Source organism: Mixophyes fleayi, chromosome 8 (genome assembly GCF_038048845.1).
Source record: "Mixophyes fleayi isolate aMixFle1 chromosome 8, aMixFle1.hap1, whole genome shotgun sequence".
In the NCBI taxonomy this organism is placed as follows: domain Eukaryota; kingdom Metazoa; phylum Chordata; class Amphibia; order Anura; family Limnodynastidae; genus Mixophyes; species Mixophyes fleayi.
This window is the reverse complement of record NC_134409.1, coordinates 13,510,889-13,537,089: the sequence shown is the minus strand read 5'-3', so window position 1 is coordinate 13,537,089 and position 26,201 is coordinate 13,510,889. Positions and strand designations below refer to the sequence as shown.

The 26,201-nt window shown below is 42.1% G+C and overlaps 1 protein-coding gene across 2 annotated transcripts in view; it reads left to right on the top strand.

Annotated features, from left to right (window-relative positions):
• The first annotated feature begins 2,000 nt into the window (after positions 1-2,000).
• Positions 2,001-26,201, top strand: part of SLC44A5 (solute carrier family 44 member 5) — a 105,742-nt gene continuing 81,541 nt past the window's right edge. Inside the window, exons 1-2 of one of the 2 annotated variants that reach the window (XM_075181924.1) lie at positions 2,001-2,161; positions 3,717-3,786. In XM_075181924.1, coding sequence (XP_075038025.1) covers positions 3,759-3,786 — 28 coding nt within the window. In that variant the 5' untranslated portion in view covers positions 2,001-2,161; positions 3,717-3,758. The remainder of the gene's footprint in view (positions 2,162-3,716; positions 3,787-26,201) is intronic. The other variant, XM_075181922.1, reaches the window with a different exon arrangement.

Below are 26,201 nucleotides of genomic sequence, written 5' to 3'. Positions count from 1 at the left end.
CACTGACACCATCCTATATACACAATCACACTGACACCATCCTATATACACACACACACTGACACCATCCTATATAGACACACACTGACACCATCCTATATACACAATCACACTGACACCATCCTATATAGACACACTGATACCATCCTATATACACACACTGACACCATCCTATATACACACACACTGACACCATCCTATATACACACACACTGACACCATCCTATATACACAATCACACTGACACCATTCTATATAGACACACTGACACCATCCTATATACACACACTGACACCATCCTATATAGACACACACTGACACCATCCTATATACACAATCACACTGACACCATCCTATATACACAATCACACTGACACCATCCTATATACACACACACACTGACACCATCCTATATAGACACACTGATACCATCCTATATACACACACTGACACCATCCTATATACACACACTGACACCATCCTATATAGACACACACTGACACCATCCTATATACACAATCACACTGACACCATCCTATATACACACACACACTGACACCATCCTATATACACACACACACTGACACCATCCTATATACACACACACACTGACACCATCCTATATACACAATCACACTGACACCATCCTATATACACACACTGATACCATCCTATATACACACACTGACACCATCCTATATACACACACTGATACCATCCTATATACACACACTGATACCATCCTATATACACACACTGATACCATCCTATATACACACACACTGACACCATCCTATATACACACACTGATACCATCCTATATACACACACTGACACCATCCTATATACACACACTGACACCATCCTATATACACACACACACTGACACCATCCTATATACACACACTGACACCATCCTATATACACACACAATGACACCATCCTATATACACACACTGACACCATCCTATATACACAATCACACGGACACCATCCTATATACACAATCACACTGACACCATCCTATATACACAATCACACTGACACCATCCTATATACACAATCACACTGACACCATCCTATATACACAATCACACTGACACCATCCTATATACACACACTGACACCATCCTATATACACAATCACACTGACACCATCCTATATACACAATCACACTGACACCATCCTATATACACAATCACACTGACACCATCCTATATACACAATCACACTGACACCATCCTATATACACACACACACTGACACCATCCTATATACACACACTGACACCATCCTATATACACAATCACACTGACACCATCCTTTATACACACACTGACACCATCCTATATACACACACTGATACCATCCTATATACACACACACACTGACACCATCCTATATACACACAATCACACTGACACCATCCTATATACACAATCACACTGACACCATCCTATATACACAATCACACTGACACCATCCTATATACACAATCACACTGACACCATCCTATATACACACACTGATACCATCCTATATACACACACACACTGACACCATCCTATATACACAATCACACTGACACCATCCTATATACACAATCACACTGACACCATCCTATATACACACACACACACTGACACCGTCCTATATACACACACTGACACCGTCCTATATACACACACTGACACCGTCCTATATACACAATCACAGACACCATCCTATATACACAATCACAGACACCATCCTATATACACACACACTGACACCATCCTTTATACACACACACTGACACCATCCTATATACACAATCACACAGTCTCCATCCTATACACACAATCATAGTCTCCATCCTATACACACAATCACACTGACACCCTCCTATACACACAATCACACTGACACCCTCCTATTCACACAACCTCCATCCTATACACAATCACAGGGCTGCTCTCCACAGTGTCTCCACCTCCCCCTCAGTCCTCCCTCCCAGCAGCCTCATCCTTGCTCAGTACAAACACTGGAAGTGTCACACAGCCAGGGACCCTCACATGAAGCCAGAGCGGCAACAAAGAGCCCCCTGACTCAGCCAGGAGACCCTCTCCTTCAGCCCGGGGAAGATGGGCCGGAGGGGGGCTGCCCCCACCTCCCCGTTCGGTAAGTCCTTTCTCCAGTATAGGATGCAGCTTGTGCTGGGGTCCAATCTGTGCATGGTGGGTTCTGGCTGGGTCTGGGGGCTGCTATGTGGTGCATGTTGTAGCTGCACTCTCTGGTTAGTGTCTGCTCCATTCAGTATATTTGGGGTCCTGATGGGGGGGTGCAGTGAGCCCAGTGCAGAGAGTGGGGGGTGCTGCACTACAGCTCGGCCTGTGCCCACATCCATTGATTAGCAAATGGCACCCCTACCCCCACCCCAGCCCCCCAGCAGCCTGGTCCCGGGTGCATGAGTTGCTGGTGCTCTCACACATCCCTGTGTACAGCTCATTTAGTGAGGACAATGCATCGTGATGCCAGAGCCGACAACACACTGAAATGTGAAAGTTCCCAGTATGACAACAAAGAGCTCAGTTGTGTCTGCTCCCAGTCCCTGCAGGACCTGACACCGGCCTGCTGACTCCAAGGAGGGACCAGAGACAGGTGCACTGAGGGAGGGTGAATGGTTTATTCCTAAGCCTGCTGATCCAATCACTAATTCAGCTACATTGCATATATTAATATACTAGGAGTATTACCATAATATGCAAAATACTGGTCAGAAGAGCTTGCAATCTTTCACATATAATGTTTTATTCATAATACCATGTCAGCTGGATTATGTGGTGGTATAAAGTAGCTGAAAGTGGAACATTTCATGCATTGGAAGACAAGGGTGTCTACTGATAAGCCTTTACTATATAAGGCTGGAAAGATATAACCTGTTGTGGAACTGTATGTCCCAGCATGCCTTGCTTTGGCACAGCCTAACTAGTTCTGCTATGAAGGATATGCAGTAACAGTATGAATTCTGCAGGCTTATTGTATTAAGTACTAAATACCAATGTATTATCAATTCCTGATAAGTGTCTTCTGTTAGATAACTTTCTCTAATGCCAGTGAAAAGCTTTTATAGAGCTTACCTTAACCCCTATTCACACTAATGCACCCTCACATCTGTCCCAATCTCCCCTCTGAGCCACACTCGCTCCTCTTGCTTCAGCTGCGCCCTCTTCCACTTAGAATGTAAGTTCTCCATACCCTTTGTTTTCATGTCTGCAGTTATTTTGTGTACCTTGTATGTCCCTGTTTTCCCTGCAGCACTGTGGCGCCTTAGAAATCTACAATAATAGTTTGATTATATTGGTAGATGTAGTGTTACCTTCATAGCTTACTCAATATCCAATGTAAATTTAATACATCATTACAAGGTCTTTGGGACCTGTTTTGTAGCCCCCCTCTGTGTCCTCATCTTATATAACTTCCAGGCAGGTTCACCTTGGTTGGCACTGTCTATTTTACTGATGGTGACTTATTTTTGTAGTATTCTGTTATGTTTTAACAAATTGCAAAAAGATATAGCAAACATATGTATATAAACAAACCTAACGTAAACAGACTCCTTAATGAGGTAAATAATGTTTATGTTTTGTGAGGATTATTGTGTAAAGTGCGAGTGGTTATTGGTAAATGTAGAAGGAACAGGAACCAAAACGGTGTTTAATCTTTGTGTCAATAGGGTACAGGCACAGATAAGGTTGACCACTGGTTTCCTGCTTATATGTCAGTCATCGAGTTTCTCGGAATAGGTATGTTTTCGGGAATCACTATCTTGAAATCTGCTGTTGTAAATGGAGACAAAAATATAATTCAGATTTTGCATTGCTTGTACAATTTTACATGTGTTCTCCACGCCTGTATCACTGCTGAAAACCACTGGTGTAAAAATGTAGGCGTTTATTAGAGGTTTTAATAGTACAACATATGTAAACAGGGCTGACATTGTAACCCATTGTTTCCATGGTCACTATACCCACTCACGTTTGTACTTGCGTTTGGGCGAGCTGTGTCCTAATTTTTTGGATGCTGTCTGCTCCCTTTTTTGTGTTCAACACAAGTCAAGAACATTCAGGTCATTGGAGAACTCTCAAAATGTAAGTACAAGTTCAACACAGGTCAAACGTGTTCATGTTTGACACGCGGGGTCAATGGCGTTTAAACGTGTGTTGTTCAAACGCCAATGGGTTTAACTACGCTTCTGGACACCCTTTCCTTAATATAACCTACGGTGCTAAGAGAATCAAGCTGTCCAATCCTCTTTAATAGGTCGCTTTACGAGCCGAAGGAGGATTCCAAGGGCGTTAACGCCCCTGTTTGCCATGAGGACGGGTAACTTTATTGTAAGTTTGAACACATATCAATTTGTATTACCTAACATACTGATGTAGGTTTTTTTTTCTGATTGAGATAAAATTCACAGTTAGATTATTTCTCCCATGCAGTGTATGGGCGAGCACAAAAGGACGGCACAGAGTAAATTTAAAAAAACTGGTTTAAATATGCATATATTCTGCCCACATGCATTGTAAATGGATTTTCTAAATTGGTTTTCAGTGCCAGGAGATTACCTGGGAAGATTTTCTCTTCCACAAAAACCTCCGGACACCTGAAGCTGTCACCTAGTAATGCTGGAAGTGCTTCAGGAAGGTCACTGAGACCAGATCTCCTCTGTGCTGGAAAACTCAAGAGTTTCCTGATCAATAACTTGTACAATTACATTAGCATTAAACAGATTAATCCTTCCTAAGAACCAGGAACAGACCGGTGTAAAACTCAGTGCAGATTTGTGTAATTGACTTTTAATACAATGGACTATACTGCAGAGAAATAAACGAGGGAAAGAATATTTAGGCGCTCTCATCATCATCAACATTTATTTATATAGCGCCAGCAGATTCCGTAGCGCTTTACCATTGGGAACAAATAGTAAAAAGACAATACTGGGTAATACATACAGACACAGAGGTAAGAGGGCCCTGCTCGCAAGCTTACAATCTATGGGACAATGGTTTGATACACAAGGGTAAGTGCTACATCATATTGAATATTTGTCCAACTAGAATGCAAAGGTTACAAAGTATTTAGTTGGCTGTATGCTCAGTCACAAAACTATGTTGGTCAGAGGGTTGTTGTCTTGTGTGAACTGTGTAGAGGGTGGTAATAGGGTAATCTAGTGAGGTTAAGAGGGTGGTATAGGAATATTATAAGCTTGTCTTAAGAGATGGGTTTTCAGAGAACGCTTGAAGGTTTGAAGACTAGAGGAAAGTCTTGTGGTGCGGGTTAGTGAATTCCATAAAGTGAGTGCAGCCCGAAAAATGTCCTGTAACCCGGAATGGGAGGATGTGATGAGAGTGGAAGAGAGACGCAGATCTTGTGGTGCGAAGGAGGAAATTCCATTAAGTGGGTGCAGCCCGAAAAAAGTCCTGTAACCGAGAATGGGAGGAAGTTCTCAACTCCATAAACATAGTTTCTCATGGTTTAGTAACCAAAAGCTGTACAGCAAATGGCCAACCAATATGAGCATCTTCCACCCTCTAGTCTAGTTACATTTTTTTGGGCCGCTCATCTTAACTAGAGGAACTGTGAACATCTGCATGGAGACCCGGCCATCTCTGGGGGGTTAGGTATAACCTGGCATTTCTACTAGATGTCCGTGTACTACCTTACGCCAGCAGAAGTTATTCTTAGGGTTCTACCGGAAGGTCAGCAACGATTTCATCTGTAGTTCATCGAAAAATACTGCATGTCAGACGCTGCCGTCTTATGGTACAGATCCATGCAATTCTCCTGGAAAAATGTGCGTAGTTGTGATACTCTGCTGCTGCCGTGATACTGGCCAAAGCCGTAAGAGATAAATTGACACTTTGCTGGGCAATTTCTCTAGTTGTGCGCATGTTTGAGGCAACTTGCCGATGATCTTATGGCCGTAGAGAATCCGCTTTCCTTTGTATTAGGCAAAACAAAAATTACCTTCATGAATAAGCGATGTTGAGTGATGAAATTTAAAAATTTGTATTACCATCTATTAGATACATTCCCCTTAAGCTGGGTATACGCTATAGAACATTACTTCAGTTCTGATTTCTGTAATGACTTCACCAAAAATTGAAAGTCCCAATGAGTATGTTGATTCCTGTGTACACACCTACATGATTTACCTTCAGATCTGTGATCTTCATCTCTTATAACCACCTGCTGAAAGATTGTGACTCTGTACCCTCTACAGATATCTGCCTACACTGCTGGTCGTGAGTGCGTGCACACTGCCACATTTGCCCAACATCGTTCCAGCGTTGATCGTGATTTTTAGAAAGCTCATAAAACCAAATCAACAGATGCCATATCTTTTGATAAGATAAAAACATGATCGTGGGAGTGTAGACACTAATGAAGAGCGCTGGCCAGGGCCGGATTAAGGGAATGGAGGCCCCTGGGCTAAGGGGGAGATCTCGTGAGAGTGAGACTCACGAGTTCTCCTCAGTAAGGAGACTACAGCGCGGCGGGGAAGGACCGCAGTGAAAGTGCTCAGCAGCACTGATCGCGCCGGGGGCGTCCCCGCCCCTAACTGATCAATACTGCTGCTGAGCACTTTCAAGGGCCCCCTGGATGCCATAGGCCCCTGGGCTGTAGCCCAGTTAGCCCTATGGTTAATCCGGCCCTGGCGTTCAAACGGCTCCTCCATATTTCTGACTGCTGGAAATCCTGAATATAATAATTGAGTGTACAGATGTTTATAAGTGATTACGTTGTAGATGACTTAGATATGTTTATCTCTGACACGTTTAACATCATCTCCTTATTGACGGTTGTCTCCTCTCGTCTTCATACCAGTTCTTGTTTATCCACAGAGATGTGAGATGACAACAATGCAGTGACATTTGTTACAGGGACACAACAGCTCTGTATGAGAACACAAAGAGGCTTTATTGACCGATGTGAACCCATGCAGAGTAACAATAGTACAATTGTGCAACATAATTGCTAATCTCAACTCGATGAGCAACGAAGGGGACACTCCTTCTCCTCTGGACTTGAGGAGATGCAGGGATATGGGGGTAAAAGCTCTAAGTAAGGTCTTTACGGTATGGACATTGGGTAAACATAGAGGCTCAGTCCTGAGGCAGCAGATTCAAGGGTCGTACTCAACTTGCAATTCATTGTTTTATTGTTTATATTTAATTATTTACATATTATAACCATTCAGCCATTGTCTGAATTATTTCTGTGTCTTTGTTATGTACAGACTGGGTGCCAGAGCTATGGCTGTGGGGGATACAGTGGCATAAAAAAGTACAATTGGGCTTGTTTCTTCAGTACATACGTACAGACAGATAGACAGATAGAATATTCAGGTGAGAGCAATAAAGGGTTCTTTTGTAAAATGCCTTTATACAGTACATGGGTATAACATATCACTTCTATGTTGGATGTAGGTTGTTTATATGGTGCCTGGTTAGGTAGATACTTTTCATACTTCCCAAAATGGCCGAGAGACTCCTACGGTAAGCCAGGAGACTCTGATAGTCTCCGGGCGACTAGGGCCACACTCCCGGATCCCATCCCCTTTCAAGGCAGGGCTGGACAGGGCTTGACAAGGAGACTGGCGTTATCCGGTCTTGCAGGTTGAGTCCTGATGCGTTGGGGGGCTGTGATGACACAAATCTCATTGTTGCCGATTGCCACCGGTTCTGCACAATGCAACTTCTCTTGTTGTGATTGCAATTCTCAGTATCTGTTCTGCTGTAGAGCCGCTGGACCCGCAGGCATGGCTCATTTAATGTCAGCATTGTGATTGTCGGCAATCACACTGTCTGCATTTTCTCAGTGTCGCACAAATGGAAATGTCAACATTTACCCTGTCTGTATTTTCATGTCGGCAGGATAAGTGTCTGCGTTTCTTCCATCAGAGATTTAACCACCACTGATTATGCTATTTCTGTTGTTCTGACTGCAGTCCTCAGTATCTGTTCTGCACAGTGTATCTCACCTTTCTCTGTATGCTGGATACAGCCTCCGTATCTGTGCTCATACTGTGGGGGTCATTTATGAACAGCAAGACTTACACAGTGCATTGTGTAGATATATGCACCAACATGCACATCTGCACATACACAAAGGTACTTCCCATCTGAGTGTGTTCTTGTCTAGTTTACACACCCAGTGTAATCGACCTGTTTCATCGTTTTGAAAGTGGAGGTCATTAGTGCACGTCTTGTGGTCAAAATACATCCCCATTAACCACAACCTGCTATCACATTTGGCACGTCCCTTACACATTGAAATGTAACAATGTTTTTTCCCCATATTCTTTATATTGTGGTAAATATTAAAATGTTTTTTTGAAAAGTGCTGATTCCAGTCACCTCCAAAGTGGTTTATTTGTGGTCATTTGGTTTGGCTGAAAAGCCTGATGTACAGTGCAACATCAGGACCACATTATATTTGTACAGTGTCCCTTCTTGATCATTTGAGAACCTTGTCCCACAATCTTGTTATTGTGGGTCTAGTGCAGTGATCGGCAGCCTGATGCACCTCAGGGGCCGCCTGATGCGGCCCTCTAACCTTCCAAAGGGCCGCACGTTACCCTTAATCTCAGTAATAAGATAAAACAACACATTTAATCAAAGTAAGAGACACTGATCTGTAATAACATATCAGCAGCATTATACACAAGTGTTACACCCTGTAACAAACACATCTGACCACAAAGAAGGGCAGAGCTGGGACTGCAGGCTCTGTCTGTTGCCCATCACTGATCTAGTGCGTAGGATGTAACAGAGGTCCACCCATAATGTTGTCCTTGAAGTCAGTTTACGTGACTCTATGCAGCAGTTCCTCACTTTTGTATCCTCACAACAGCAGTTCCTATGCTCTATGCAGCTGGGAGTTCAAACATCCAACTATAGTTCATCAATGTAACTTTTATAAAGTTTTTGCTTTTTCTCCTGAAATACTGAATCATTCATGACCTAAGTGTAAAGTGACTGTGGGTCACTCGTCATGTCCTTCATTTCAGTATGTTTATTCTGATACTGGAAGGGCCAGTGGTAGCTTACATTATATATATATATCTATCTACATATCTATATATAAATATGCATATATATATATATATGCACATTGAATTTACAAAGAGGTGCAATTGTGCACAAGTAGCTGAATTAGGTCACAAAACGGCTTTTGTGTTTTGGGCCTGAACTATTGCGACTTTGAAAATGACTCTTTTCGTTTCCAGATTTCTTGTCTCGTATGTTGGATGTAAATCTCTGTAACTGCATATTCTGAATATAAGGAGAGTTGCACAGTGACACGGGTATTGTTCGGTCAGCGTAGCCTCCTGCCCTTGTTGGCTGAATGCTCAGAACAGGATGAGTTCTCAGCGATGAGAGGTCTCACCCTCTCTTCCTCTCCTTCGGAGATTGCCAGCAGTTGCTCGGAAGTAAAGTCCGTCCAAAGTTTTGCTGTTTGTTTGCAAAACCGTTCTGCTTGGAGATGACCTCTGAACAACGTTGGGAACATGTTGTGTGTTTTTTTTTTTGTTTTTTTTTTGTATTTCACAAACCCTTAGTTCAGGAGAAGCAGTATGTTGTAATAATCCTCTTACACATTGTCCACATCAGCCAGTTCTCTTTACTTGAGAAACACAAATGTGACAATAACGGGAGAAAATAAACACAGTGCAACGGTCACTAACATTAATGTTTTAAAGATTCACCCCCTTGGCTCTTTTCTCCTATAATGTCCCGGTTCGTAATAGAGACAACTAAACAATTTTCTATTTTACGATGGGTACAAATCTTATTCTGGATAAGTTATCGCAGACTTGCCTACTTTTGCCTGGCTCCCCTCGGGAGATCACTGAAGAAGGGTGTGGGGGGAGGGTGTAAGTAGGTGGGGCTTCGTTAATCACATAATTTTGGCCCCGCCCCCAGTGACGTATATGCCTGTTTTGGGTCTTTTTACAGTGGTAAAAAGACCCAAAGCAAGCATTACGTCTCTGGGGGCGGGGCCAAAATGCAGCTATTCGCTATGCCCCACCCTCTCCACCCATACACCTCTCCATGCCGGCTCTCAAGTGGGCAGATGCGGGAGAATTGCCAGCTATCTCCGGGAGATCTGCCCAGCATTCGGGAGTCTCCCGGACATTTCAGAAGAGTTGGCATGTACGAGTTATCGTTTATCATTTATTGAAAGTGTATCTCCCAATAGTTCCAATTTGGGCTACACAGTCCTGATTTTCAGACCCCAAAAAGGACATAGCCTTGGAAAAAGCATATGTGTGTTGTTGGGTGCAATATGTGTGTGAGAGACTTATTTTGTCCCAATTTTAAAATAAGTATAACCCCCTTGCACTATGACACATGGGGGTAAATGTATCAAGCTGCGGGTTTCTGGATTTGAAAAGTGGAGATATTGCCTATAGCAACCAATCAGATTCTAGCTGTCATTTTGTAGAATGTACTAAATAAATAACTAGAATCTGATTGGTTGCTACAGGCAACATCTCCACTTTTTCAAACCCGCAGTTTAATTATAAATATACCGCCAGGTGTATGGTTGTATCCCTGTAATCACAGTATATATAAAATGCAACAGAATCATGCACCAGCTTAACTTCAACATGGAGCTAAAAAGTTGAGATCACATGCAGACCGCTCATCATAGACTGACAAATTAACGGGGTTAGCAATCGTAGAATATTTAATGAAATATCCCACTGACTATTATTTTTTTATGTTCAATTTAAAATAAGCTGCCGTCCTATGGTTGAAATATATTTACACACTCCTGGCTTGTCTGGGTTTTTTGCATCGCCCCTATAAATCAAAGCGGTTACCATTGGTAACTGAGCAAAAGCGTTTAAAAAATGCTTTATTCTTGGAATAAAGCATATCTAACGCAGTGCTTTTTAAGTAATGTTTGTTTAATGATCAAAATAAAATTCTACTTATTGATGTATGTTAAACGATATATATATATATATATATATATATATATATATATATTCATTTCTAGCTATATAATGTTTGTGTTTGTTTTTATACTGTATTTAGTGATATTTTTCTTGATAACTGCGAGCGATGCGTAATTTGAAGTAAAAATACTTGAGTACTTATTGCTGAGACTGGGGAATGATTCATGAATAGGATAATTGTTTTACAGAGCACAGCAAAATTGTTTAAAGAAAACAAACTATCTGTAATACTGTAGTAAATGGGGAAGAGATGAGGATGTTGGAACCAAACTTTTAAACTCCTTTTTTTTTTTTTTCTCTCAGAGCCAATCAGCAGCTGACTTTGATAATGATGATATAGCCCTTAACATCAGTTCCCCATTTTACCAGATGCTAATTACTTGTCAGTGTGTTTTTGGCATGTGCGGGAAAACCGGAGTACTTGAGGCAAACCTGCACAAACGCAGGGACAAAATACAAACTTCGCACAGATAGGGCCCTGGTCAGAATCATACTCATAACTCCAGCTCTGTGAGACAGCAATGCTAACCCATAGTTGCCTACTCTCTTGGTTCCTTGTCCACTTCATTAGTTAATTAAGTGGTGGGGGTGGGGCTTAGGATATGATTCACGTGTCATCGTGGCCCTGCCCCCTGCTATAATGGGCTATAAATTGTGATATCTTTTAGGGGGCGGGGCCAAATGACCCGCCCCTAGACACCCCCTTTAAAAAAAAAAATATTAAAATATGCATAAAATTATTAGGGCCGACCCTGTGTGTCAGAACCTTCATTTTTATGCCTTCCCAGCTATTTTCCTCCATTACACTTCATCCTCCTTCCTAAAAGGACACTTCGTATGTCAATCACTCAAACACCTGCCCGCCCCCTAATGGCTGAAAGTTATGTGAGAAGAGATGGGCTGGGCCATATACTAAGGTGGATTTCGATTGGCTGCTGTGTTGTCAGTTAGTGGCTCACCAGAAAGACGGATCTGCAACAACCTGCTGAAATAAGTGCTGTGTCTGTACGATCGCTGCACTTATAGAGGTAACACTGCTATATAACACCCTCCCTCCCATTCAAAAAATTTGTATTATATATTTCGATATTTGAGTTTTTTAATAAATTTATATTGGCCCGCCTAAAGTTTTTCTTTTTTATTTGGCCCGCTCCTGAAAAAGTTTGCCCATCATCATCATCATCATCATCAGTTATTTATATAGCGCCAACATATTCCGTAGCGCTTTACAATTGGGGACAAATGTAATAAACTAATAAACAAACTGGGTAAAACAGACAAAGAGGTGAGAAGGCCCTGCTCGCAAGCTTACAATCTATGGCACTGATCTATACCATGACAAAACACATTAGTCTAAATACCAACCACACCCCATTTTACCAGATGCTAATTATTCGTCAGTGTGTACATATAACATGCATAAATATATATATTTTTTTATTATTTTTATGAAATGTTTTTTTACATGCTGCTTTTTTTTTTTTTTTTTTTTTTTAAAGAAAATCACCTTTTTCATGATATGCATTACTTATAAATATAATGGGGCATACTCAAATGTTTGTTTTCCGCGCCGCGGAAAAACTATTACCGTTGATACGGTAGTAAGCTGGATTTCAGCTCGCGGCTCAGGGAGCTGCGAGCTGAAACCCAGCGAGTAAATTACCGTATTAACGTTTTTTCCCGCGCACGATTAACGTAATAACGGTAATCGTGTGCGGACCGTGAGATTCTCGCTGTTTCCGCCGAGAATTGAATATGCCCCAATGTATCTTTTTTTTTTTTTTTTTTTTTTTACGTGATTTCAAATAGTTTTCTTATGTTTTTAATTTTTTGCACAGCCATGAGAGGTGCAAGATCAAACTGGATATTTGACAGTTTACAGCGCTGCGTTAAAAAAATTGAATAGCTTTTAACGCTTCCCCCTCCCTATACTTTCAATAGATCTTTCACTTGTCTGCGATAGGACCGTTTGTGCAAAATAACCTCTGCGTTAAAAATGTAATTGAATGTTGGGTAAAGTTAACCCGCTCTAAAATGAGTGAAAAAAGCGTTAAGTGTAAAAAAAACCGCGGTCAATTGAATTCCCCCGTGAGAGTCAATGTAACCGATGGGACAATAATATCATACTTGCCTACTTTCGGCAAGTGTAGTCCGGGAGAGGGGTGAGGCGTGGCCAAATGTGTCATTTTTGCCCCACCCCCTGCAAGGGAAATGCAGTTTTGTCATAGGTCGGGACCAAAATGACGCGGTTCACAGTGAAGATTTAGGCTAGGCAGCTGTGGGATGCGGGAGACTTGCCTGCTCTCCCGGGAGTCCGTGAGACCGACCCGAATTTCTGGAGTCTCCCGGACATTCCGGGAGAGTTGGCAAGTATGAATAATATCTTGTAAAGGACTAGTAAAATCATTGAAATATGCCATTTGTACGAGAACATTGCTAACTTGGATAAACGTCATTATTAGTATTGGCTTAAATCAATGGTTGCCCACAGTGGCTGCACTATTAAACAAAAAGGAATTTCTCAGCCATATGAATGTATGTTATGTATTCCAGAGATCTGACATTTACGGCTTCACATTCCTCTGCTTCCAGCTGCATCTAACTTCCGCTGTTGTGTTTGCACCGAGCACTTGTCAGCGTTTACTGCGTCGTTTTAGAGGGGTTTTAAATCAGTAGATTAATTCTAGATGTATCTCGTAAGCTGACACTACATTAATTAGATGTAAAAAAAAAAACAATCTCTACGCGGTTGCTATTTGCACATAAACATAGAGATTTATCAGCTATTTAGCAATGTATATTAATATTTATACTATGACCGCCTGGAATGAATGCAAGATAACTCCTGAAGACTCCAACAGCTTTAGATGTGTCTCCAGTTATTACCGCAATCTTCAACCAGCTTAAACTAACGGGACATGTTTATTTTAGCATCCCGGGAGCTCCAGCGCCCATGAATCCATAGTTGCCAACATTTGAATATTATGTCCATGGATTCTTTGCTGGTTTGAAGTATAAGCAGAATATTGTCCTATGTGTATTTGTTTAAAAATGCACTTATCATTTCTTCCTGGTGTATGCTTTTCTGACATATCAGTTAGAGTGTAAGCTCCTTGGGGGAAGGGCAGTATTACTTTTGCACAAATTTTTACCTTTTCTGTAACTTGTGTTTGCAGAGCTGTACAAAATTATAGGTATATAAATAAACTATACATATATTCATAACTAAACATTTTTATTACGTGGAGAAAAGCGTTTTCTCAGACAAAAATGTCTATTTTAGACGAAAGTAGGGCCTCTACCCATTTATTGAAGTATCTCCAAGAATGCTTTCAAAAATAGAAGTGTTAATAGTTTATTTTTATCAGTTAACAAAATGCAAAGTGGATGAACAGAAGAGAAATCTAATGCAAATCAATATTTGGTGTGCCCGCCCTTTGCCTTCAAAACAGCATAAATTCTTCTAGGGACACTTGCACACAGTTTTTGAAGGAACTTGGCAGGGAGGTTGTTGCAAACATCCACCTGTTCTGCGGTTAGTAAATGTCCTGCAGTGAATATTTATGTGTCTAGCAGTTATAGGAGGTACGGCCTCCTGCGCAACCAACATAATCCAGTATTTTTGCACGCGAAAAAGAGCGTTTCCATTTTGGTGACATACAAGCTGCATGAGTGCACCGTTCCTGCATTCAGCAACAAGCTCCCTGATCTGTCCTCGCACCGGAATTTTGAATGTTTCACAGTCAACGCCGTCCTGCCCTGTGAGTTATGGGCTCTGTGTATAAGTGGGTGCTTTTGAGCAAAAAAAACCAGGAAGATGTCATCCCAAAACAGCAGATTTGCACTTTTGTAAAAAGTTCTCTGCTTATGACAATTCGGTTTTATTTTTTCCAAAGTGAAGCTCATGCTGGGTGCAGGACCCCCTCCCCGATATCATATCTCCGTAGACCTCCAAGGATCCCAGATGTTATGAATTTCCAATGGGATTCAGCTAATGTGCAATTCAAATTTGCATTAATTATAATATCTTCCAATTTGGAGTCAATCATGGTAATGTTTGGTTTCAATCAGTTAATTGCAGAAGTGAAAGTTTATTTCAAGGGCAGCGTACTGGCCCTGATTCATCTGCGAACGCAATTTGCGTTTAAATAAAAAATTGCAGGTAACTTGCGCGCACGTCCACCCATATTCCAGTGCAGGAAACGTTTCCTTTTGAATATGGGTGTAAGTAGCTCTCTGCAGGCAGACAGTAACAGTGCAGGATACACACATGTATATGTGCGATATAAAGTCACATCAGAACACATGTCAAACAAAAAATTCTAATAAATAAATAGACAACTCTACTATAATCATTAATAAATAAAAAAAAGACATGTAGCTAGTGCAAATGATACGGCTAAGAAACACCTACGTAAGAGATGCTCAGAGCTTGTTTCGGAGGAATGTGCGTGCGTTTGACCTTGGAACGTTGCTTTTTGCGCACGCCCTTCAAGACGTATGCAGGCGTAAGTTTCATTTGCGTTTGGACTAGAGATGTTCACTGACCCCCCATGTTTTGGTTTTGTATCTGGATTAACTTCGTGTTTTGGTTTTGGCAAAACTGCCCTCAAGTGTTTTGGTTTTGGATCCCTATTTTTTTCTAAAATCCCTATTTCTCTCCCCCCTAAAATCATATAATTTGGTTCTTTTTTGTTCCTACATTATTATTAGCCTCTATAACATTTATTTCCAGTCAATTTTTGTCAAGTGACAAGAGCACTGCAAAAACCTCTTTTTTCTGTGTGAGCAATGGCACTGAGCAATGTCACTGGAGACTGGAGAGTGACAAGAACACTGCTACCCCTGTTTCTGTGTGAGCAATGGCACTGAGCAATGTCACTGGAGACTGGAGAGTGACAAGAACACTGCTACCCCTGTTTCTGTGTGAGCAATGGCACTGAGCAATGTCACTGGAGACTGGAGAGTGACAAGAGCACTGTTACCCCTGTATCTGTGTGAGCAATGGCACTGAGCAATGTCACTGGAGACGAGAGTGACAAGAACACTACTACCCCTGTTTCTGTGTGAGCAATGGCACTGAGCAATGTCACTGGAGACTGGAGAGTGACAAGAACACTACTACCCCTGTTTCTGTGTGAGCAATGGCACTGAGCAATGTCACTGGAGACTGGAGAGTGACAAGAGCACTGTTACCCCTGTATCTGTGTGAGCAATGGCACTGAGCAATGTCACTGGAGACGAGAGTGACAAGAACACTACTACCCCTGTTTCTATGTGAGCAATGGCACTGAGCAATGTCACTGGAGACTGGAGAGTGACAAGAACACTGCTACCACTGTTTCTGTGTGAGCAATGGCACTGAGCAATGTCACTGGAGACTGGAGAGTGACAAGAACACTGCTACCCCTGTTTCTGTGTGAGCAATGGTGCTGGATCTCCTGGGGAGGGAGGTACTTATGGAATCCAAAACCCACAAAATCCGACAACGTAACAATGACATTTTGCCTCAATTCAGATCCGAGGGTGCACGAAAGTACCGAGCCAGCTCGCGAGCCTATTCGGATCCCCTAAGTTCGGGTGGGTTCAGTTTTCAGAAAACCGAGCCCGAGCATCTCTAGTTTGGACATGAATTGGATCCATTTGCGCTCACAGGTGTAAAGTCTGTTTCTAGCATGTGCTGAGCTATTGCACGCAATATACGGCGTTTCCTATCAGAGCATCTTTTTTGGTTATATACCACATGTACTATATAATGCATCATGTTGTGGTATACCTACCTTCATCATCATCATCAATTTATATAGCGCCACTAATTCCGCTGCGCTGTACAGAGAACTCGTTCACATCAGTCCCTGCCCCATTGGAGCTTACAATCTAAATCCCCTAACATACATACATACACACACACACACACACACACACACACACACACACACACACACACACACACACACACACACACACACACACACAGACCAAGATAGACTAAGGGCAATTTATTAGCAGCCAATTAACCCACCAGTATGTTTTTGGAGTGTGGGAGGAAACCAGAGCACCCGGAGGAAACCCACGCAAACACGGGGAGAACATACAAACTCCTCACAGATACCTTTCTTGTGAAATAGTCTTATTCTTGGTTAAACCACCAGCAGCCCACTTCCTGCAGAGAACCGCTGCCGATAAATGACTGTTAAATTACAATATGAATTAAAGGTTCTCTTTTTGCCTTTGTGAAATAGTTTAGTTAGACGGTCATTGAGAATGAACGTTCTGTGGCTTCTCTTGAAGCGCCGAGTGATTGCTGCAAAATGAGACGTATTGTACTGAAAAAAAAAAAATAAGAGACTTGATATCTAAGTACATATTGATTTGTGATAAAAGTCTCCGGAGATTAGTTTCCAGAATAAATGTGCTTTTAGTTGCTGTGAAGGAAACTTCCATCCAATTCAGAGGTTTTAAGTGATTATAACACATCTAGAAGGAATTATAGGCTATCAACGTAGTGACATTATTATTATTCTGAAGAGCAGGCTGCTTCCATGGAGAAAATTTGTTTATTTCAGGTGTACTATCCGCTGTGAATGATGAAACGGTTGGATTGTTATACGAATGAGAGCTGGAAGAGGATTTTGGATCAGTATCCCTATGTCACAGGCAGGGCCTGATTATCCAGTAGGCTGACGCCTAATGCACAAGGCTTTTGGGGGTACATGGGGAGAGATATAAACTGAAATTAAACTTAAATCTATTTTAAAATATAAAAAAATAGTTATTCTCCAAAGTCAAAAGAAAGCGTTAAAGAAAAATGTAGTAAGGTTTTAATGTTGGCGCATTCCCATGATGAAGGCTGAAGACAACGATTCATCCATGGACGGGCGCTTGAGGATAAGCCAGTAGGAGAGACGAGAATGACGACAGGCGCAGGACTGACCGCCCCTCTCCCTTCACCCTCAGTAGCGCTCGTTCGTGCCTCTTCTGAACCCTTAGTCAGGCCCTGGTCAGAATATGACTTGAGACTGTCCAGTTGTTGTTGAACTACACATCCCAGAATGCCCTGCCAGCTAATGGACATTTCGGCCCTCGTGTTGAGTTGGACGTATGTACGTTTGCATAGCGTAAAATCCATAAGTCTGTACTGGGCATGCCCAGAAAACAAGACTCGCGCATATATGCGTATACAGAATTGCACCTATCTACAGGGGGAGGGAAGGGGCTGTCTAGCGAAGGCCGTTGAGCACTCCCAGTCATTTTAATCAGTTGTCTCCTATGGTCCTGCATATGATAGAGTGTCAGGACAACTCTTCCTAGGACATCACCTCCGCCACATTTATCACCACCAGGGATCGTACCGGGCCAGAGACAGATTATTATCCAATCACAGCACAGGCAGTGCTCAGCTCCATGGCGACACTGGTTGGCAGTGGTAAAGCTGAGCTTAGCACATCGCCAGGCCAGCGGAGGAGCCTATGCACATGCCTGAACCGTTGTGCTTCCAGTTTCACTTTCCATTAAAAATAAAATTCAGCTAAAAAATGAATAAAAAAATATGTAAAATAGAAAATACAATATTTCTTCTCCATATGTTACATTCATGAAACAAGGCTTTATTTAAATAATAAAGCTTTTTTTTTCATGTGTAGAGACTGCTATTGCCATTCTGAGATGGCGATAGGAGGACAGAGACGGTACTTTTAGCACCACTGTGCATGATAAATCAGATTCCCCATGCAGCGTGTCCCCATAGAAGGCTGCCGCTGGACATAATCATCATGGCCGTGGCAAAGGACATAGCCGTTGATGATAGTTCTCCGCTGGCCAGGGGTAAATAGGGAAAAAAAGTCCTAAATCCGACAGGAGTTTTTGCCGAATTTTGTGCTTTGATAAATAGACCCCCTAATAACAGTAAGCTGCTCAGATCCTAGCCAAATACACCTTTAAAAGCCAGAAGATCGGTTCATTCTAAGATGGAAAACTGTAAGATGGGATCGTGGCAGAAATAGAATTTCCTGGAATGCTCAGAAACAATAAGAAAACAATTCATTGTGAAATCGCTGCACTCACAATCCTACAAGAGTGTTGCAGGGGGAAAAGCATTGACTGTAAATAAGCTCTAGAATAAACTGTCTGGAATTAGTACATCTTATTAATATCAATTAAAACCACATAAACGCTGACTCTAAAACAACAATAATTCAATAAACCATAGCCATAAATCCACACTATGCAAATTAATCTGCTGTATTAATTATACCAAACCTTCAATCGTAAATGAGTACATTATTACAGACACTCAAAAACGCTGCCACAAAACTGAATAGAAAGTATTTAATGAGTAATTACCATAGTAAAATCAGATTCGCGAAACGCGTTAGGGGTAGTGGTTGAGGGAGAAATGCGTTGCTGCTGAAAGAGGAGTTCCAATAGTATCTGATTATTCCATTTAAAACAGACGGAAATCGAATTCCTAAATGAAGGTTAAGATGCTGCAGTAGTGTGACCGTATCACGTTACATTGTTTCTAACGGCTTGATGTAATTACACTATATTAGTGTCCCTTTTTTAGCATAAAGGCTTTTTCGCTTTACTGAAGGACACAGTTCTTGTAATTTATGTTGAACCCCCTTAAGAGGGAGGATTTAAAATCTAATTATCTATTCTGTAAGGTGAGGATAACCTTGAGCAGATTTATAGAGTCCCGGTAGCCCAGAAGGGCACTCATTTTTTATTTTTCTCTTTCCACAAGAGAATTTTTCCACCAATCCTGACTGTAAAGATAACGATGCAGTAAGTTCCTAATTGGACATCTTTTATCTCACTTAATATAGCCGAGCACATTCGCTATTCATAGACATATTCACATAAATTTGTATACATTCTACACTATGGGATATATTTCTTTCTTTTTATGATAAACAATTAATAAGGTGAGCATTAATTTATTTACTTCCCAACTTTTACTGTAATAAAAATGATAAGACACTATGGGCCAGATTTGCGTCTTCAGCCAACTTGAGCGTATTTCTGGCAACATTCAAAATGCAAGCGGATCTCAAGCTACGTATCGATTTATTTGAATCTGGGTGTACGTGCGCTCTGCCTAAACAGCACTTGCCTCAATTAGAAAGACAGAACAGACTGCAGTATACAAACAAGCGCAAGAACAATAAAAGATCACAGCAGAATGCATAAAACGTTTATTTGACCATAAAATAAAATAACTTAACGTTATAATCATTTATATATATCTATAAATATCTATTGTCCATTTTCCCCCCTCCCAAACTTTCTTTTTTAGATTAGATAAAGATGATTTCAACGTGTACTCTACATACAACATACTTGTCTATTTTGCGGCACTGAAGTCTGGGAGATCACGGACAGGGGGCGTGATTAGGGGGCGGGGTCAATAGCGGCATTTTGGCTCTGCCAACGCGTCAGAAATTATGTTTTGATATGGGGGGCGCAGCCAAAATGACGCTATTCACTGCGAATCACATTATTTTGGCCAGGTATTTGCCGCACGCGGGAGAATTGCCTGCTCTCCCGGGAGACCGACCCGGATTTTGGGAGTGTAATTTTTATGTAAAAGACTATACCATGTCAAGTCATCACTATCAGTATCGGCATTTGCACCTGCCCAGTAGTGGGTGCAAAAGATACGGGGGATAATTACTGTACTTACAAGAAGATTAGGAATAGAATCGTCCACATCTGCGTTGGAACGTTAGTCCGCCCCTTCTCTCCCCCGTTCCGGCTCTCAAATCATAGGCAGTCGTAAGTGTCCGTTGCATGCAGACATGAATCGCATGCAATTGCGTTCATTGATGCGATGCCCATTTCTGAGCATGCGCAGAGCTATTTACGCTACACAAACGGAGGTCTGTACATAAATCAGGCTCTAGTATTAACAGCCAGAGACTGAAAAATCCAGAGACGGGGAAATCTTCTTTTTTTCCTGTGACTTCTATAAACAAAGTAGAATAAATGAACACAGATATAATCCTTGCAGAGGGCAGAGCGGCTTTATGAAGAAGATCTAATACTTGGTATTCCGTGTACAGCTCCTACTTCAATTTACAGCAACGCTTGTCTGCGCTGATCATATCGCTCCTCTTTCCATCAGACAAGGCTCTGCTCCAGCAGGAAAACACACATCACAAAGGTAATTTAAACCTACGTGTTGGCAACAATAATGTTAAATAAAAGTCACACAATGCAGATATACAGCCACGGGTTTATGTGGCGGGGAAGCCGCACGAATATTCACTTCCACGCCTTCGTCTCGGCGAAGTAATGACGGCTAAACTGTGATTAAACAGTCTAAGGAAAGTTATAGAAATTCTTTAAAATATTCAGGGCTTGTTTGCATGTAGTATTTACATAAATTGCACGTAAAGAATAATTTTTATCACCAAGATAAGAAATGAAATAACGGAGGAATTTATCAATAGAGGTTAGCTGGGACAAATCTTCAGATAAGTGGCAAAGACTGGTTTTCAACGAGCCATGTTTTGCCGCAGCAGCGAATGACAACACTTCTGGGATCTGTCCAGGCTGTATTCATTGCGCGTGCGTACTCTGAGGTACCAACCCGGGCTGACAGTAGTTAAATGATCACTCTGCCGGGCCAATCTCTGCAGTTGTGCACATGATTTGGGCTTCAGTTCCATTTGGTGAGCAATAATAAAAGATTAGACTGTGCAGGAGAAGTGCTGAGATAAGAACAGGGCTGCCATCAGAAACTGCGGGGCCCAGTAATAATTAATCTGGCTGGGCCCTCTCATATAAGTGTTCCGCCCCCCTCCCTCATCAAAGTATATGCTCCGTTCACCCACTCATTACAATAAATGCCCCCCCCTCCCCTATCAGACTAAATTCTCCACTGCCCCCATTGGAATAAATGCTCTGCTTCCCCCCCACCCCTATCAGAATAAATGCCCAATTCACTTTCCTGTTCTTCACACAATGCGGCGGTTCCCGGTCACTGACAGACAGGGAGCGAGCATTGCGCAGTGATGATGTCACTGTGCTCCCAGCCTATCAGTTACCAGGAGCCGCAGCATAGCGAAGGGAGACAGGCAGTTAGACTAAGGGGCCCGGACCGCTAGTCTATCCGGCCCCCCTCACAGCTGGTCCGGCCATACTCTGGCAGTGGTAGACCTGGATAAGAATGAGGGTGGAAGGGTTTGAGGTACACGGATGAGAAACATTGGGGAGGAAGATGGGGCATGGTAATAGTTGGACCAATAGAATCCTTTTGGTCTCTGCAGTCGCACCTACTAGGCAGTGCACAGTGCACAGGATTTTGTCGAAGCTGCGTACGCAGCTTTGGTGGGAGACCGCATGGTCATGCCCTTCTAATTTAACGTCCAGCCTAGTTTGGGGGCTAATAAGTAGCAGGCACATCAGGGATCGGAACCCTTACCTGGTGGCCCTGGGTCAGAGTAGAGGTTTTGCATAGGATTAGCTGAATCAGCCAGTACAGTGGATGGTTATAGCAGGCCGCTACGCTGGGGTGACAGAGGGGTGACAAAGTGTTTGCGCAGAACACTAAAAATAAAACGACTCTCCCAACCTTTCCTGTAATTGAAAATCTCACTAACTTCTAATTATTTTAGCGAGGCTGAAACCTTTCTAAAGCACTTGGACCAATCTATCTGCTCGGAGAGCCTTCGACTGTTCCTGATGAATGACTGTCGCTGCTACACAAGTGATTACTGTTTGCAAATAAAAAGAATTGTTTCTCTCTTGCTCAGAAGAAAATGCCCATTTGTCACGGTTCATAAATTGCATAATGCATCTACAGATAGACATAAACAGCCAGTGAATAAATCTTATTGGTCAGTCCCCCGATATATCAGCATGGGATAATGGCGTATTGTGCACAATTGGCCCCTCGTGAGCCACAAAAAGACCTGGATGTTCCATTTACAATGCTGTGACCGTGACCTTTGCATAGACTTGTGACCTTATGTATTTAAATTCTTACCATGCACATCTGCAACCGTTTAATCCATTACATCCAGTAAAAGTGCAGTGAGCTGTGTGAATTACTGCACTTTACATATTCATGGGATTAGTATATCAGGTTTACCGGCTGTGATGTGTAGAACTATACATTGATAAATGAATTCTGTTTAGCATGTGCTCTTCTGAATAGTTGACGTGTCTCTTAAAGTGGCGGTGCTCAACCTTTCTTCAGCTAGGACCCCGAGTGTCAGTCTGACCCTGTTGTGGGAACCCAAAAGAGACAGCTAAAATGTAGAGCATATATTCAAAATAAAAATAAAAAATAGATAAACCTTTTAACTCTCATTTCCAGCTTGATTGTACAGAACATCAATGATTGGTGTGCCAACCATAAGCACTCACCAAGGCATACATGAACCCTGTAAATAAGTATCTCTCACAAAAATGTTATATTTAATTTCAGTAGTTTGCAGAAATTAAGCTTTTCATCATGGACACGATTAACGAATTTAGAGGTGGACCAGATATTTGCCTTAAGATACCGTATCGTACTGTGCAACGAGAAAAGCATCCCGACGGCCCGGCGACGGGGATCGATGGACGGCAGGCGTAGGCTGAGCACACCGAGTTTGTGCTTATGTAATTGCGGCACAATTAGCTGTGGTCGTATCCTCAGACACGCCATTTCGGTGGCGCATATCTGGCAAATTCAGGGTGGCTGGTGCAATAATACGTAACGATGACCAGCGGCACTAACGAGCCTCTTCTGATTGGCTGATCGTACTTAAATCATTGGCGACATGCTATATCATGTCAAGTCATATATTCATTGCTTAAATGACATTTCCATTTAACAACACGGTGGCTTAGTGGTTAGCACTTCTGCCTTACAGCACTGGGGTCATGAGTTCAATTCCCCACCATGGCCTTATCTGTGTGGAGTTTGTATGTTCTCCCTGTGTTTGCGTGGGTTTCCTCCGGGTGCTCCGGTTTCCTCCCACACTCCAAAAACATACTAGTAGGTTAATTGACTGCTAACAAATTCACCCTAGTCTGGGTGTGTGTGTTGAGGAATTTAGACTGTAAGCTCCAATGGGGCAGGGACTGATGTGAATGAGTTCTCTGTACAGCGCTGCGGAATTAGTGGCGCTATATAAATAAATGGGTAATAATAAAAATAATAATTTGGACTAATGCAGGATAAAATATTCCCATTGTAGTTTTAAAGTGATTAACTATAGATGTGGAGATGTTTTTATATTGGAAACATGACTTTCGTATTTATGAGTAACTGTCATGACAATATTTTCTTGCATATATGATGCTTCATTCTATTGTTATATTATGTACAAACAGGGTAATGCAACATTAGCCTTTTCTACTAACACTGTGCAGTCCATCTCCACACACCTCTGCTAGTGCGCCTCTTTTCTGCACATCTCTTTCTGCGTACGTTAGGAGTACAAATCTCTCCAACTCTAAGCGGGGCCCACGTGTTTACAATAACCCCTGCCGGAATCTGAAAAGATCACTGAGAGCTGAGACCAACACAGAGCAGTTGAGTGATGTAGCGGAACCTTAGTTCAGTTTTACATGACATTGTTGCTGTGCTCACCTCTTTCTATTCCATTAGGACGATTGACCAAAGAGCTTGTTGTCTGGACAGGCCTCAGTGTTTTTCGGTATCTCGGCGTCTGTGCTTTCTATACACCCTGTTGTGCAGAAGCGATCACAGTGAGGGGCCCTTTGCAGCGTAATTTGTCATCCTGTCCCTGTGTACATGGTCTGGAGAATGGTCCACGCTGTGCACAGAGAAGCAGACCTGAAAACTGTACCCCCGGCATCTTCCTTCCACACACAGCATGATAATACAACGTCAGGAGGGGCGAATCATCATCATCACCACCATTTATTTATATAGCGCAACTAATTCCGCAGCGCTGTACAGAGAACTCACTCACATCTCTCCCTACCCCACTGGAGCTCACAGTCTAAATTCCCTAATACAGACACACACTCACACACACAGACAGAGAGGGAGAGACTAGGGTCAATTTGATAGCAGTCAATTAACCTACCAGTATGTTTTTGGATCGTGGGAGGAAACCAGAGCACCCGGAGGAAACCCACACAAACATGGGGAGAACATACAAACTCCACGCACATAAGGCCATGGTCAGGAATTGAACTCATGACCCCAGTGCTGTGAGGCAGAAGTGCTAACCACTAAGCCACCGAGCAGGTCATAAGCACAAAATAAAAGTTTTTGTAGGAAAAACACATTCGCTATTAAGCATGATATAATACAGCAGATATAATGCCATACATCCCAATTGTCCCGATTGCTCTGCTGCAATGTTTAGATGAAAAGAGAGGTTTCTAAGGCGGCCCTCTGTGGGTGACCACGCCCCCATCAAGATATGACCATGCCCATCGAGATGTGGTCACGCCCCAATCATGACCTGGCCACGCCCACTGGCCCTGATGCCGGATAAATGTTTGGAGGTCGCCTTCTTGCATACGAATGTAAGCAACAGATAAATTAAGCATTTGAGATAAAGATTTTTTTGACATAAATATTCCTGGCTCCCCCGACTGATCCGGTAACATTTAGGAGCCATGTTGATGTATACATTTCTTTACCCTTATAAGGCCGTGACTTGTCTGGAGGGTGATATAAGGGAAAAGCGTTCAGGAAACTGTTATTTCGACCTGAACGAGCATTGAGATGAAGAGTAGTATGAATGAACCTCCTGCTTTCCCCACACTGGTTGATCAGTCCTCCAGTCCACAGTTTCTATATAGAGATATGGTGCAGTTATGAATGAGTATCTTAACCTTCTCAGGTAGGGAATGCCTTTATTTTACTTATCTCCACGTTTCCAACTATTTCATACATGTAATACTATTAATGCGTATTGCATCGGATTAACACTTATACTTACATCAACTAGACATTTTACATTATTAATTTTAAGGGCTGGAATTACTAAACTGCGGGTTTGGAAAAGTGGAGATGTTGCCTATAGCAACCAATCATATTCTAGCTTTCATTTATTGAGTGCATTCTACAAAATGACAGCTAGAATCTGATTGGTTGCTATAGGCAACATCTCCACTTTTTCAAACCCACAGTTTAGTAAGTATAACCGTAAGATTTATTCAAATAAAAAAAAATATAGAATTGTATTATGATCATGTCCAGTGGTCAGGTCA